The 13656-nt window shown below is 37.7% G+C and overlaps 1 protein-coding gene across 2 annotated transcripts in view; it reads left to right on the top strand.

Moving 5' to 3' along the window:
• Positions 1-11897, top strand: part of LOC137273650 (FK506-binding protein 15-like) — a 57177-nt gene extending 45280 nt beyond the window's left edge. For both annotated transcript variants that reach the window (XM_067806438.1, XM_067806437.1), the window contains exons 30-34: positions 203-2551; positions 6161-6208; positions 7211-7688; positions 8091-8223; positions 8720-11897. In XM_067806438.1, the coding sequence (XP_067662539.1) occupies positions 203-2551; positions 6161-6208; positions 7211-7688; positions 8091-8223; positions 8720-8797 (3086 nt within the window). In that variant the 3' untranslated portion in view covers positions 8798-11897. The remainder of the gene's footprint in view (positions 1-202; positions 2552-6160; positions 6209-7210; positions 7689-8090; positions 8224-8719) is intronic.
• The last annotated feature ends 1759 nt before the right edge of the window (positions 11898-13656 follow it).

The following is a 13656-nucleotide window of genomic DNA, read 5'->3' as shown; positions in this document are numbered from 1 at the left end:
TTTATTATTTTTAGCAGTATATTCCCAATTGGATCTGGATCAGAATGTTTATATAGTCCAAACATATTTATTATAAGCTTTTGGGGTTTTCTTAGAAACGGAGTGTGAACATCAGATTCTCATGCTATGTTCTATTTTGAAGTATTATTGGTATAGTTTATACACGATATGTTTTTTATCTTTTGCTTGTTGTCTCACTCAGTGGAATCAATAATGAAGAAGTCTACGGGAAAGGCTTTGAAAGCCCAACCCAAGATGTCTAAATCCACAAACAAGCCAACAGGTGACAAGGGAAATCCTTACCATAAAAAACTTTTGGACAAAGCTTCAGCCATGGAACCAATGATGGCTAGTTCAACCAACACAGCATTAAACTCTGCTGCTCCCTCTCAGAAGACAGATGTCATTGAACCTGTAATGTCCTGTTCTATTAGCCAAGCTCTTGGAGACAAAGGAAACCCTTACTACAAGAAAGACTTGGATAAGTCAGAAGAACCTAAGATATCCAAATCCACAAGTAGCACAACAAATCAGGCTCCTCCAAAAGGAAAGACTGACATTATTGAACCTGTGATGTCCTGTTCTGTTAGCCAGGCTCTTGGAGACAAAGGAAACCCTTACTACAAGAAAGACTTGGATAAGTCAGAAGAACCTAAGATATCCAAATCCACAAGTAGCACAACAAATCAGGCTCCTCCAAAAGGAAAGACTGACATTATTGAACCTGTAATGTCCAGTTCTGTTAGCCAGGCTCTTGGAGACAAGGGAAACCCTTACTACAAGAAAGACTTGGATAAGTCAGAAGAACCTAAGATATCCAAATCCACAAGTAGCACAACAAATCAGGCTCCTCCAAAAGGAAAGACTGACATTATTGAACCTGTAATGTCCAGTTCTGTTAGCCAGGCTCTTGGAGACAAAGGAAACCCTTACTACAAGAAAGACTTGGATAAGTCAGAAGAACCTAAGATATCCAAATCTACAAGTAGCACAACAAATCAGGCTCCTCCAAAAGGAAAGACTGACATTGTTGAACCTGTGATGTCCTGTTCTGTTAGCCAGGCTCTTAGAGACAAAGGAAACCCATACCACAAGAAAGACTTGGATAAGTCAGAAGAACCTAAGATGTCCAAATCCACAAGTAGCACAACAAATCAGGCTCCTCCAAAAGGAAAGACTGACATTATTGAACCTGTGATGTCCTGTTCTGTTAGCCAGGCTCTTGGAGACAAAGGAAACCCTTACTACAAGAAAGACTTGGATAAGTCAGAAGAACCTAAGATATCCAAATCTACAAGTAGCACAACAAATCAGGCTCCTCCAAAAGGAAAGACTGACATTATTGAACCTGTGATGTCCTGTTCTGTTAGCCAGGCTCTTGGAGACAAAGGAAACCCTTACTACAAGAAAGACTTGGATAAGTCAGAAGAACCTAAGATATCCAAATCTACAAGTAGCACAACAAATCAGGCTCCTCCAAAAGGAAAGACTGACATTATTGAACCTGTGATGTCCTGTTCTGTTAGCCAGGCTCTTGGAGACAAAGGAAACCCTTACTACAAGAAAGACTTGGATAAGTCAGAAGAACCTAAGATATCCAAATCTACAAGTAGCACAACAAATCAGGCTCCTCCAAAAGGAAAGACTGACATTATTGAACCTGTGATGTCCTGTTCTGTTAGCCAGGCTCTTGGAGACAAAGGAAACCCTTACTACAAGAAAGACTTGGATCAGTCAGAAGAACCTAAGATATCCAAATCTATAAGTAGCACAACAAATCAGGCTCCTCCAAAAGGAAAGACTGACATTATTGAACCTGTAATGTCCTGTTCTGTTAGCCAGGCTATTGGAGACAAAGGAAACCCTTACTACAAGAAAGACTTGGATAAGTCAGAAGAACCTAAGATATCCAAATCCACAAGTAGCACAACAAATCAGGCTCCTCCAAAAGGAAAGACTGACATTATTGAACCTGTGATGTCCTGTTCTGTTAGCCAGGCTCTTGGAGACAAAGGAAACCCTTACTACAAGAAAGACTTGGATAAGTCAGAAGAACCTAAGATGTCCAAATCTACAAGTAGCACAACAAATCAGGCTCCTCCAAAAGGAAAGACTGACATTATTGAACCTGTGATGTCCAGTTCTGTTAGCCAGGCTCTTGGAGACAAAGGAAACCCTTACTACAAGAAAGACTTGGATAAGTCAGAAGAACCTAAGATATCCAAATCTACGAGTAGCACAACAAATCAGGCTCCTCCAAAAGGAAAGACTGACATTATTGAACCTGTAATGTCCTGTTCTGTTAGCCAGGCTCTTGGAGACAAAGGCAACCCTCATTACAAAGCAAAACTTGATAAATCTAGTGGCAAGAAATCCAAAGGTAAAAAATCCAAGAATCAAAAGACCGCCACCTTAACTCCAGCGACACAGGACCCATTAATGGCTCAGTCTGATACCATTGAACCAGTGATTGCAAGCTCAACAAGACAAGCCCTTGGTGACAGAGGCAATCCATACTATAAGAAAAATCTGGACAAACAGTCAAGGAAGGGTGAGAAAGTAGTGGTACCTCTTCTCTGCTGTTCTAATTACAGGCCCGGTATAGCCTTAGGGGCTCGGATTTCTCTTATCTTCTGGCATTGCTTGGTTCGGGTTCATTCATGCTATTCTTTTTACACTGCATCTACAATGATGGAGGATTTTCAGGCTTTGGAAGTTATTCCTTATATAGCTTCTGTCTCATCATATACCCTATTTATCCTACTGAGCACCTTCTTTCAGTAGCCACCTCATTCTTACAGCATTCCTTGTGGTATTAACATATAACGTAACACCAAGGTGTAGTTTGTCAATTGTTTACTCAGAGCCTTGATCTACAAGCCTTCAGTTTTGTTGGAAGGTCTCCAAAGGGCAGTCATTCACTTTCTTTGTCCTTTGACAACAGGTTTACTTCACTCCAGATGGAACCCTGTTCAAATTCTCTCCTTTCATATTCCCTCATCAAGTTCAAGAGTGATTCCAGGATGCATTGGGGCGTCAATACTTCTAGCAGTCCTCTATCTTATCATAGCCTCTGTTGGTTTTGCTTGGCAATGAATGTTTTAAAAGTTCGTCCATGCTTATTAGATTAAATTTAAGATTGTGATCTAATAGCTGGAATGATCATTTCATGAAGTCAGCAATGAATGTTTGTCAGAATTACTCATTGAAAACCAAAGTTCTGACCATACCCAAATGAACTAAAATGTCTTCCAAATCATTCTGTAGAGTGTTGCATGTCTTTACAAAGCAACAATGATATTTTCAGTCATTAAAATGTATGAGAAAAGGGTTGAGAAACCACTGATTTTCAAGCACATGCATAAAGAGTCTTTTAGTCTCTGAATCATGTCAGTTTGGACATCCCGTATTAGGAACATTAACAATTTAGAATGTCATATATTCAGAGGGAAAAACTCCAAAACCCAAATCTGGATGATTATTTCAAGGAGAAAAGTTCAAAGGTTCCATTATACAAGGTCGTAATTGTGTGCAGTCCCTAGCAACCTTTCTTCATTCCTGCAGCCACCCCTGGGACCCAATGGGTACAGCATCTCCACCTCTCTTCATCCCTGCTATATTGCTTTTTGTAATCAGCCTATTCTTTGCTTTGCCTGTTTCATGTGATGGTGTTCTCAATTATTATTCATCTTTGTAGATTTGCAATTAGCTAAAATATATCCGTATAGCTGATTATATCATTATAGAATTTATATCACTGCTTCATATTAGAAAAACACATTTACTCCAGTATGTGCTGTGTGTGGAAGCTTGCCTGAATCCTGTGTTTGAATCTTAGATTTACACTGGTTATCAAATTAAGATTTTACTGACTTGTTATGTTTTAAGAAAGGCAGGATATTTCATAGAGACTACTTAAGTATTTTATGAAGGGACATTCTGCCATCTCACAATGAACTGAATTCGACTTTCTGGTGATTTCGACGATAGCGTTGCTCAAACTATTTAGGGGGAGTATGTGCGCGATTGGAGTGCACAGTCACTGTCTTCAGCATGGCGGATCGTCACTATCATGAGAAGTCTTATTGAAAATGAAAATCCAAAAGTTAAGGTATATAAAAAGCAAATAAACATCAATAGTATTTACCTGAGATTGTTAATATCACTTCAGATACAAAGTCAGCTGACTTTATAACAAAAAATAGCAAGCAAAAATTCAGTACGATCAGTCTGCGGGTGACAGGCAGTATATAAACAGGAAAGCCATGTGATCACAGCACTCGCTTGCAGTGCGGGGTGAAAGTGTAACTCACTGTCGAAAACCCATACAGGATCTCCAGATATGGCAAGCAGCAAACGTTTCACTGATACAATGTCATCAACACTATGTTTGTAGGAAACACTTCACATTTTTGTGTGAAATAGATGAATATACCCTTGATCACTCAAGGTTAGTCAGATGAAAACTTTAGATCATATTACAGAATACAGTTTACAATTACATCATCAAAAACCCCTGACTCCAGGATATAGATTCTTATACTTCTTTGACAAAAATGTCTTGTAAGGAAACTTCACATCATAATATGATGAAGATGTCATACATGAAGTATGCTGCCTTTCATATTACTCAACTTCTAAAATGTTATTCAAACAGATCGTTAATGTTTAATGAATACTACAAAAGTCAAGGAGACCCTATTTGAATTTGTACTTCTTGGGGTTGAATGTCAAGTGAAGATCTGAATGTATTTGAGTGAAATTAAATCTGCTCTGAACACTGTTCCAAGTCAAAATGATGCCAGTCTTAAGATAATGGATGGTTCGAGCAACCAGGAAATAAAATCTAAATTGACCAGAATTCAAACCATTATCATAGGCTTAATGTAGGTGAAAGCGCAAAATTATGCAAGTCTCATGATAATGGGTGGTTTGGACAACCTGGAATCAAAATCTAGATGATCCGGACTTCAAACCCGTGATCAGATATTTCTGTGGCTTGTCTAAGGGAAGGGAAGAAACTCTATGCTGCCATTAGGAGCATTCAGGATCTGATGTGCTTTATGAGATTATCTGTATCTATCTGAAATTGAAATGAACCAGAAATGTATTTGCATTTTTTCACCATTATTTCAGAGTAAGAAATGTATTTTTTTTAAAATCTTAAATGATGCAAATGTGTCTGTATTTCGGATAGCTTGGTATAATTTCTTGGTCCCAACAAGCTTAGTATTTGCAGGAAACAAAATCATATTCACCTAGCTTTCATGAGCAAGTATCGCTCCAAACTGAGGTTGTTTCCACACATTTACACTGTTATTGCATGCAGTTTAAGTTGTTTCAGATTTCAGATGTTTATGTTAACGGTAATGTTCCAGTGTTAGCAATATGTTACTGTGTTAAAATAATGAAAAGGGTTACTTAAACAGCCTTTGTAAATGATATGTATGTATTACATTTTGTGTCAGGTGATGAATATTTATTGGCTTTTTTCACAATGTATTTAATCTTATTTTAAAACCTAAGACCATTTGACAATTTACCGATATAGCTTGTAACCATTTTAACAGCAATAGAAATAACCCATTTCTAATATTTCAACCAAGATACACTTTGCACTATGAAATACTACATGCATTCACATTACCACGTTCATATGATCAGTTTATTACATAATCTATGGAAAAACATGGCAGTTTAGGTCTCACAGAGACTGTTAGGAATTTGTCAGGTTTGAATGTGTCATAGAGATCAGTAATCATTCACTAATAATGGAATAATTATTGATAGATATTGAAGTAAGTCTGAACCATAATATATATTAATAATCAAAATTTGATGTCAGTGGTGACTGGTGACACATGTAATGATGGATTTTAAACAAAAACTGTATTGTAAGCTTAATTTAGAATTGGCCCATGGATAAAGATATGATGTGTATGAGTGGAGTGTGTAAACTGGATCTGATTTCTCTCAACAGTTTTAGTGTAAGATATATCAATGACACAGTTTCATATCTCTAATAGTTGATAATTCTTACCAACAGCAATATTTGTGATCATCAGTTTTTGTAGTGTTAGTTTTTGTTGTTTGAAGTTGTTCTATGTTGAATGATGATTCACATGTTTTTCGGTTTCATATGAGTTTGCCTCTCTTTCAGACACAGCGGAGGATGGAGTCAAGTCAGCACCTGCACTGGCAGACAAAGGTGGGCACACAGGGGCACATGGTGGTATGTAGAGGGCACATAGGTTATGAGCATGGGGTAAATCTAGCTGCAATATGGTGGGTACATGGTGGTACTTTGTAGGCACATGAGCATGGGGAAATCAAGATGGCATGTAGTGGGGACGTTGTGGTACATTGAGGACACGTGGGAGATGAACATGGGAAAATGTAGCTGCAATATGGAGGGTACATTGAGGTACTTTGTAGGCACATGAGATGGGAGCATGGGGAAAATCAAGATGGTACATGGTGGGCACATGGTGACAGCTGGTGTGCACATCAGACAGGATCGTGGGTCAGTATGAATTGTTTATGTTCATGCTTAGTGGTTCACACATGGGGTTTTTGGAGAGATATACAGCTTGCGTATGGTGGACACAGGGAGTGGAACATGGGTAAATGTAGCTAGTGTACCGTTGGCACATTGGGGCTCCAATTTGGGATGTGATGGACTAGTGATAAACACGTTGAGGGAAAATATGTCTTGGCATATGAAAGGCATATAACTGGAAACACTGAGAACAGATTAGGAATTCTGAATGAATGAGTGAAGGTTTTTTTACATCAGCCAATATATATCAGCTATATTTTCCTGAGCTGCTTCATTCTGAACCTCTCCTGCTTGCTGGCTGAACCTTTTTGTCCGACCATGATGGCCCATGATATTCCAGTTTAGATATTTCCCTAGCAAATTAATTACATAAAATTACACTTCATTTTACAAACTGGTCAAATGCAACAGAAAGTGTGCAAAATACTTGCCTGCTCAATCCCCCGGGATGGATTATTTTCATCACTGACTGCCAGACTCTCTAATTCAGCTGCCAGACAGTTGGGGTTGTAATTGAAATCATCATTATTTTAAAAATTTTAATTGAAATAAACGAAGTAAGTTACTATTTTCAGGGACGGGTAAGTTTTGGTCAAGGTCTGGCTGAAACTTTTTCAGTTTTAAAACTTGATATTTTGCCATATTTTGAAGGTGCTAAAGGGGAGGAAGAAAAGGATGAAAAATTGGAAACTGCTCAATCAGCATTCAGCCAGCCAGAAGCAAGCAAGGAATCATCAGGTGCACCTAGCAGCCAATCAGAAGACAGTAAAGCAACATGTGACATTTCATCCACCAGTCAGTCAGATGATAGTCATAAAGTATCAAGCAGTCAGTCTGCTGACAGTTTGAAAGGAGATTCCATCTCACCGGACAAGCCTCTTCCTGACATCTTGTCTAACTCAAAACCTGACACAGAGGATGTAAATAAGAACCAACAAGATACCAACCAATCAAATGTTGGGAATTCAAATAAGGACCAATTAGGTTCAAGTAAACCACGAACTGTGTCTGGATCGTCGGCGGGGAAACAGTCTCGTTCAGGATCCACCATATCCCAGACAGAAGGTCTTCCTACTCTGGCCTTAAGAGAACCACCTCCATTGTTCGATGATGATGATGATTTGGATAGGTGAGACAGACTTGATTGTAACGGGGTTGGTAGTGTAGCTTACTTGTTAAAGTGTTCACTCATCATGCCAAAGACATGGGTTCAGTTTCCTCATTGGGTACAATGTGTCACCTTTCTTCCTAGTCAACGAATAGGACAGGTGCTATTTCCCAGACAAAACGTCATGACATTACTGACTTCTTGTCAAATTAGCCCCTCAAATACCTTAGCTGTCAGTAGCAGCCAAGCAACACATGCATGACCTAAATGGCTTGGATCAGTGGTCATAATATTCATCACTTCGTCATCTGGTCCAGACTCTATTATTTACATACTGACATCATGTGTCACCAGTCGAGCACTATTCAACAAATGCACATGTTCACTGCAGCATCACTGATGTCATCTTGAATATTGTTGCAGCCCTCTTTTTGGGAACGACAACACTGTAAATGACACGTTCGGGTCAGGATTGAACCCTCCTGCCAAGGAGAAGCCAAAGGATGCAAAGAAACCCACCAAACTGCCAACTAAAGATGAGCTTGCCAGAGATGAGGTGAGTGTCCAATAATTATCGTCAGCTGGCAAAAAGAAACGTAGAAGTGTGCTATCTGAACATGAACTTGCTAGTTCATTCTGTTTGCCCGAGTAATAAACAAATATGGAAATGGCTCAGAACGCTAATTTATAAGGGAAGATAATCCATTATTGAACCAAGAATGATTGTGTGTAAAACTTTCTGATATTTGAATGCATGCCTCTCATTGATGATTGGTCAGTTGATACTTTATGATTTGTCAGTGTGTTGTTGTGGAGAAAACTACAATATGTCATTTACTGTTTGTGACGTCAGTCAGTTAAAAAGCTGTTTGGGAATGATATATGTGTATATGGTTATATGTAACTATACCAATCACTTGATTGTGTGGACCACACTCAATGTTTGCCTGCCGTCACCTTGTTAGAAGTCTGATAAGTGCATAATTAAAATTTGAAAATTGAATACATAACATAAATATGACTATATTTTAAATACATTGTTTCTCTCACAGGACCTGAAGGCGGCCCGACCACCACCTTTGTTTGGGGATGAAGATGATGACAATGACCTTGACTGGCTCAGCGGCTGAACAACACACAGTGTCATGAAGCACTGTTATATACTGTCATGACAACATACACTGATGTCATATATCGTCATGACAATGCACACTTTTATACATCATCATACCAACACACTTTGATATTATGTATCATTATGACACCACACACTGATATTTCATATCGTTATAACGACAGACATGGTTGTGTATAATCATGACAGCACACAAATATGTATATTGTCATAACAATACGCCAATGTCATAGACCGTCATAACAGTTTACACTGATGTCATGTATTGTCATGATGGCCTGCACAGGACAAGTGAGACTGATATTATGTATTGTCATGACAACTAACATTGATGTCATATATTGTGATGACAACTGACACTGATATCATTGTCATGGCAACTGATAATGACGTCATGACAACTGACAACTGTGCGTTAAGAGGAATCAGCGGGGAATACTGCAGATTAATACTCCAGTGTGTTTTAAACATCATTTCAACTGAGTATGTGTTTTATATGTCATACTTGCCTCTAAAATCAGTTACATAAAAACCTCTGTTGGTACATCCTATGATTGAATTTTTGAAAAACAAGCATTATTTTGATGAAAACAAAGATTTCTTTGGTTTTTAAACAGTTTTCGAATCTGTTATTTAATCCACAAAAATTACATCTGACCATGTTTTATTATCATTGTGTAACTGAATTTTTATTCAAAATCCATACTGTTTATCAGAGATGTTTACATTTTGCTGGAGCGCATATAACATTATCAGGTAACATCTTTGCTGAGTGCTTGGCTTTGCCTAGAGGGTTGGGTCAAGAGGCAGTGGGGTACTCAAGTGGTTAAAATGTTCACTCGCTGAAGTCCTGGGTTCGTTTCCATTCATGGGTACAATATGTCAAGCCCATATCTGGTGTTGCTGCTGTGATATTGCTGGAATATTGCTGACGGTGCCGAAAACCATATTCACCCACTTACTTACTCCTGGGTCATGCCTTGTCCTCCATGATAAGATAGCAACTGCTTAAGTGAGACCACCACCCCCTACCCCCACCCTCTGTTGTCATGTGGGAGACAATTCCTTTCTGTAATTTGTATGTCTAACCTCATGGGATAGTGAAATATTGTAGTAATTAATTTGAACAGAAGAAAAATATTTCTTCTCTTACACATATTCTGGAACAATATCTTGAGAAGAATGGTACAAAATCCTTTTTAGAGTTATTAGTGTGGTGTTGAGATTGTGAGAATAAATGTGAGATTTCAATAATATTTTGTAAACTTTGAAGATGTTTCAGCTGTACAGCAGGAAAGTGGAGGTCCATGTATGTGTGTTTAATAATGGCCAATGTCTTTCACTTGTGGCATTGTTTGGGAAGGAAGTCTTAGCTCTGAGAGTGGTGCGAATTGTATGAACTTGTGTGTTTGACTGTCTTCAAATCAAAATGCCTTATTATAGATGTGTAGCATTTTATTAAACAGTGTTCAACATAGATAGGTATGATTCACAGCATGGCCTTATTATTGGTGACTGATTGGATGATGATGATGATGATGATGATGATGATGATGATGATGATGATATACAATGAGTATATTAGAGAACTTTCGAGAGTATTTGAGAATGTTGCTTTTTTATTTATTTTAGATTGTTATAGGAACTCAAAGGTTATTTACACCAAGTTTTCATGCTATGAACTGACTTACTTAACCATTACTTAACCATTAGAGTTTACAACAAAGCAATCCGACCTGGCTAAGAAATCTTTTGAAAACATATTACAAAGATTTGGAAAAAAAAATATTCCAGGATATTGATAAATTTTATAGCTATATTTTGGTTTTGAATAAAGCTCTTTGTTGTGTGAAGAGGTATCTAAGATTGTCTCTGTCACTATGAAGGTTTACATACGCTACCTCTATAACTTGCACCCTGATAATGATATGGGTATAGTTCTATGATGAAATCCACAGGGATTCACTCAGAACTTCTCTCAGAACCTCTATACAAATTTTGATCATGGGGTAGCCTAATGGTTAAAGTGTTTGAGTTCAGTGACCCCTGAGTACCATGTGTGAGGTCCACTTCTGGAGTCCCCAGCTAGGATAGTGCAGGAATATTGATAAAAACAGCATAAAAGTGAACTCACTCCCTTGATTGTATTTAATTAAAATATTGTTGAAAGCCTATAGTATTTGTTGCTGAATTTAATTATATGTACGCGGATTGATAGTTTGCACATTGGTTTTTAGTTTCATACCTCAGTGCAACGAAAGAAATACAGAGTCAATCCTTAACCAACTTCAAGATTGATGTGATGCTAGTACTTGCAGAATTTTAAGGTTTTGCTCTTGATTTCCATGTATTAGTGGTTTTGTATTATGTTTATGTTTATCAAATCCAGGTAAGCTGATATGTATGTTCCGCTTCATCATGTAGCATTTGAGAAGCATGGTACAAATATCAATATAATGAACCAACAATAATGATCTCAGTTTGAGTCTCAAAGATGTTAGAAGGAATTTGGTGCTAATACATTTGTGTGACAAGTCCATGTGTGATTGTCAAGGGATATGTTTATTAATTCGTTAGCTGGATATTTGAACCTTTTCATAACAGTTAAAAATATATCAGTTTACTTAATTTCAAATTTAATTTTCTTTAAATTGTCTCATTGTGAACAGAAGGAAAATAATATCAGGAAGCATTGAACTGATTGTCATATATTTAGCAATATGTAACAGATATGAAATATTTTACAGATTTATGAATGATTTACTCATAATTGGAACAATAATGAATGATTTACACATAATTGGAACAATACATTAATAAAGCTACAACAAAACAAAAATGCAAATGATGGTGCCAGTTTTAATTACACACCTATATGATTATTGAATTGCTTGTGTATAAGGGATTTTAAAGTTTGGCAAACAACTGGCACTGTCTCATGTCAATATTTGTGTGACCTGAGGACTTTTGTTGGCACTTGAGATGCTATTGGGTGAACACTCTATTCCATTATTTATTGTATGTACATAATCTATTGTTAGCCACTGCTTTTTGCAGAAGAATATGCCAAAATAAATTATATTTTGGAGATCATTGCATCGTTTTTTTGTTCTTTTGTGTGTAGTGATATTTTTCATTTGTTTGAACTTTAAAAATGTACATATTACCTTGGTTGAAACATGACTGAGACATAGTATTGAGAATCAGGAACCAAATCAGCTGAGGACCTGTGGTGAACAATTATTGATTATAATCAACATGTATAGATTTTTAATGTAATCACCAATTTTAGGGGTTTTCGCAAGATTTTTTTCTTATTAGTGTTAATGTCATTATTCTGTTTATTTGTATAACAATTTTTTCCAGTATATCTCGTCACATTCACAAACGATGTAAAGTTTATCCACAGACAGGTTACAGTAATATTACAATAGTGAAGAATACAAAACTGATATTATAGTATGAATACAATGCATAAAGCTTTATGCTATTGAGCACATGTGAATAGCTCTCAGATTTAGTGGTTCGTTTACTTCATTCAAGTGTGCTATGCCAAAACAACATAATTCTGATTTATTGAAAATACATTTTTACAAGCAGTTATTTTATTTAATCCTATTGATCGCTTTTTTATCATTATCGATCATCAAAACACCACTGTTTAAGTGTTCAAAGCACACACGAACATCTGAAAAAACACACATCAAAAGTGACTACATGAATGACTACTAGAAGATGGTCGTAAATATGAGTTTAGAGAAAGTTGTTTGTATCGGCTGAAAGGGTGTTTTGGGGTTATACTTGAACACTTGAGGAGATTGAGCTGCACATAGTTTGAGAAGAAGTGAGTTTCATAGTGCAGTTGCAACAGACGCAAACGAGCGAGCACCAAATGCCTTGAGGTTGAAGGATGGAGGGTGTTGGTTATTGGCTGGATCTGAGGAAACGAGCAGGATTGTATGGTGTGAGAAGATCATAAGGTGCCGTAGAGCTAGCACATTGGTAAGCGAGAAGAAGTATCTTGAAATCAATTCTTTCATGGATCTGTAACCAGTGCAAGGAATCCAGAATAAGATGTATGTCACAGGAGGGCTTAGAACAAGACGGGCAGCTTTATTTTGGTAAGAGAGAGGAAGTATCTTGAAATCAATTCTTTCATGGATCTGTAACCAGTGCAACAGTATAAGATATATGTCACAGGAGGGCTTACAACAAGACGGGCAGCTTTATTTTGGAGAGATTGCAGGCACTTTATCTGGGTTGTGGATGCACGTGTAAGCAGACTGTTGCAATAGTCCAGCCTTGACAGAATGAAGGAGAAAACAAGCAGAGCAGCGGTGTCTTGGGTGAGTTGGCGGCGAATGCTGGATATATTACGGAGATGATAGTGAATAATTTTGCATAGCTGATTTATTTGAATTTCCATTGAGAGACCGCTGTCCAAGTAGACTCACAGATTTTTCACAACAGTGGAGAAGGGGATGGAAGTTTCCCCAATCTGAAGATGTTCAAAGTAACACTTCGTCAACCAAGCAGGTGGACCCAACAGTATAGCCTCTGTTTTACTGTCATTAATTTTCAGCATATTTGCTGTCGTCCAAGACTTGACGTCACTGAGGCACAACTCCATGTTGTGTATGGCGGAGGCTTGCAATTGGTTAGTCCCTGAGATCCATTTTGTCAACCAGTTGTGATTCATAGAAGTGGCTAATGACCTGGTTGGTACTGTGCAATAAGGTGACCTAAGGATTCGGTATACATTGTGAAGAGGACTGGCCCCAACACGGAACCCTGGAGTACGCCGCATTTGAGCACTGAGGGGGGTGACTGGAGATACCAACTTGTACATACTGA

This window comes from Haliotis asinina, chromosome 2 (genome assembly GCF_037392515.1).
Source record: "Haliotis asinina isolate JCU_RB_2024 chromosome 2, JCU_Hal_asi_v2, whole genome shotgun sequence".
Lineage (NCBI taxonomy): Eukaryota > Metazoa > Mollusca > Gastropoda > Lepetellida > Haliotidae > Haliotis > Haliotis asinina.
Note: the sequence above shows the minus strand (reverse complement) of the source record. Positions and strands in the feature narration are given on the sequence as shown.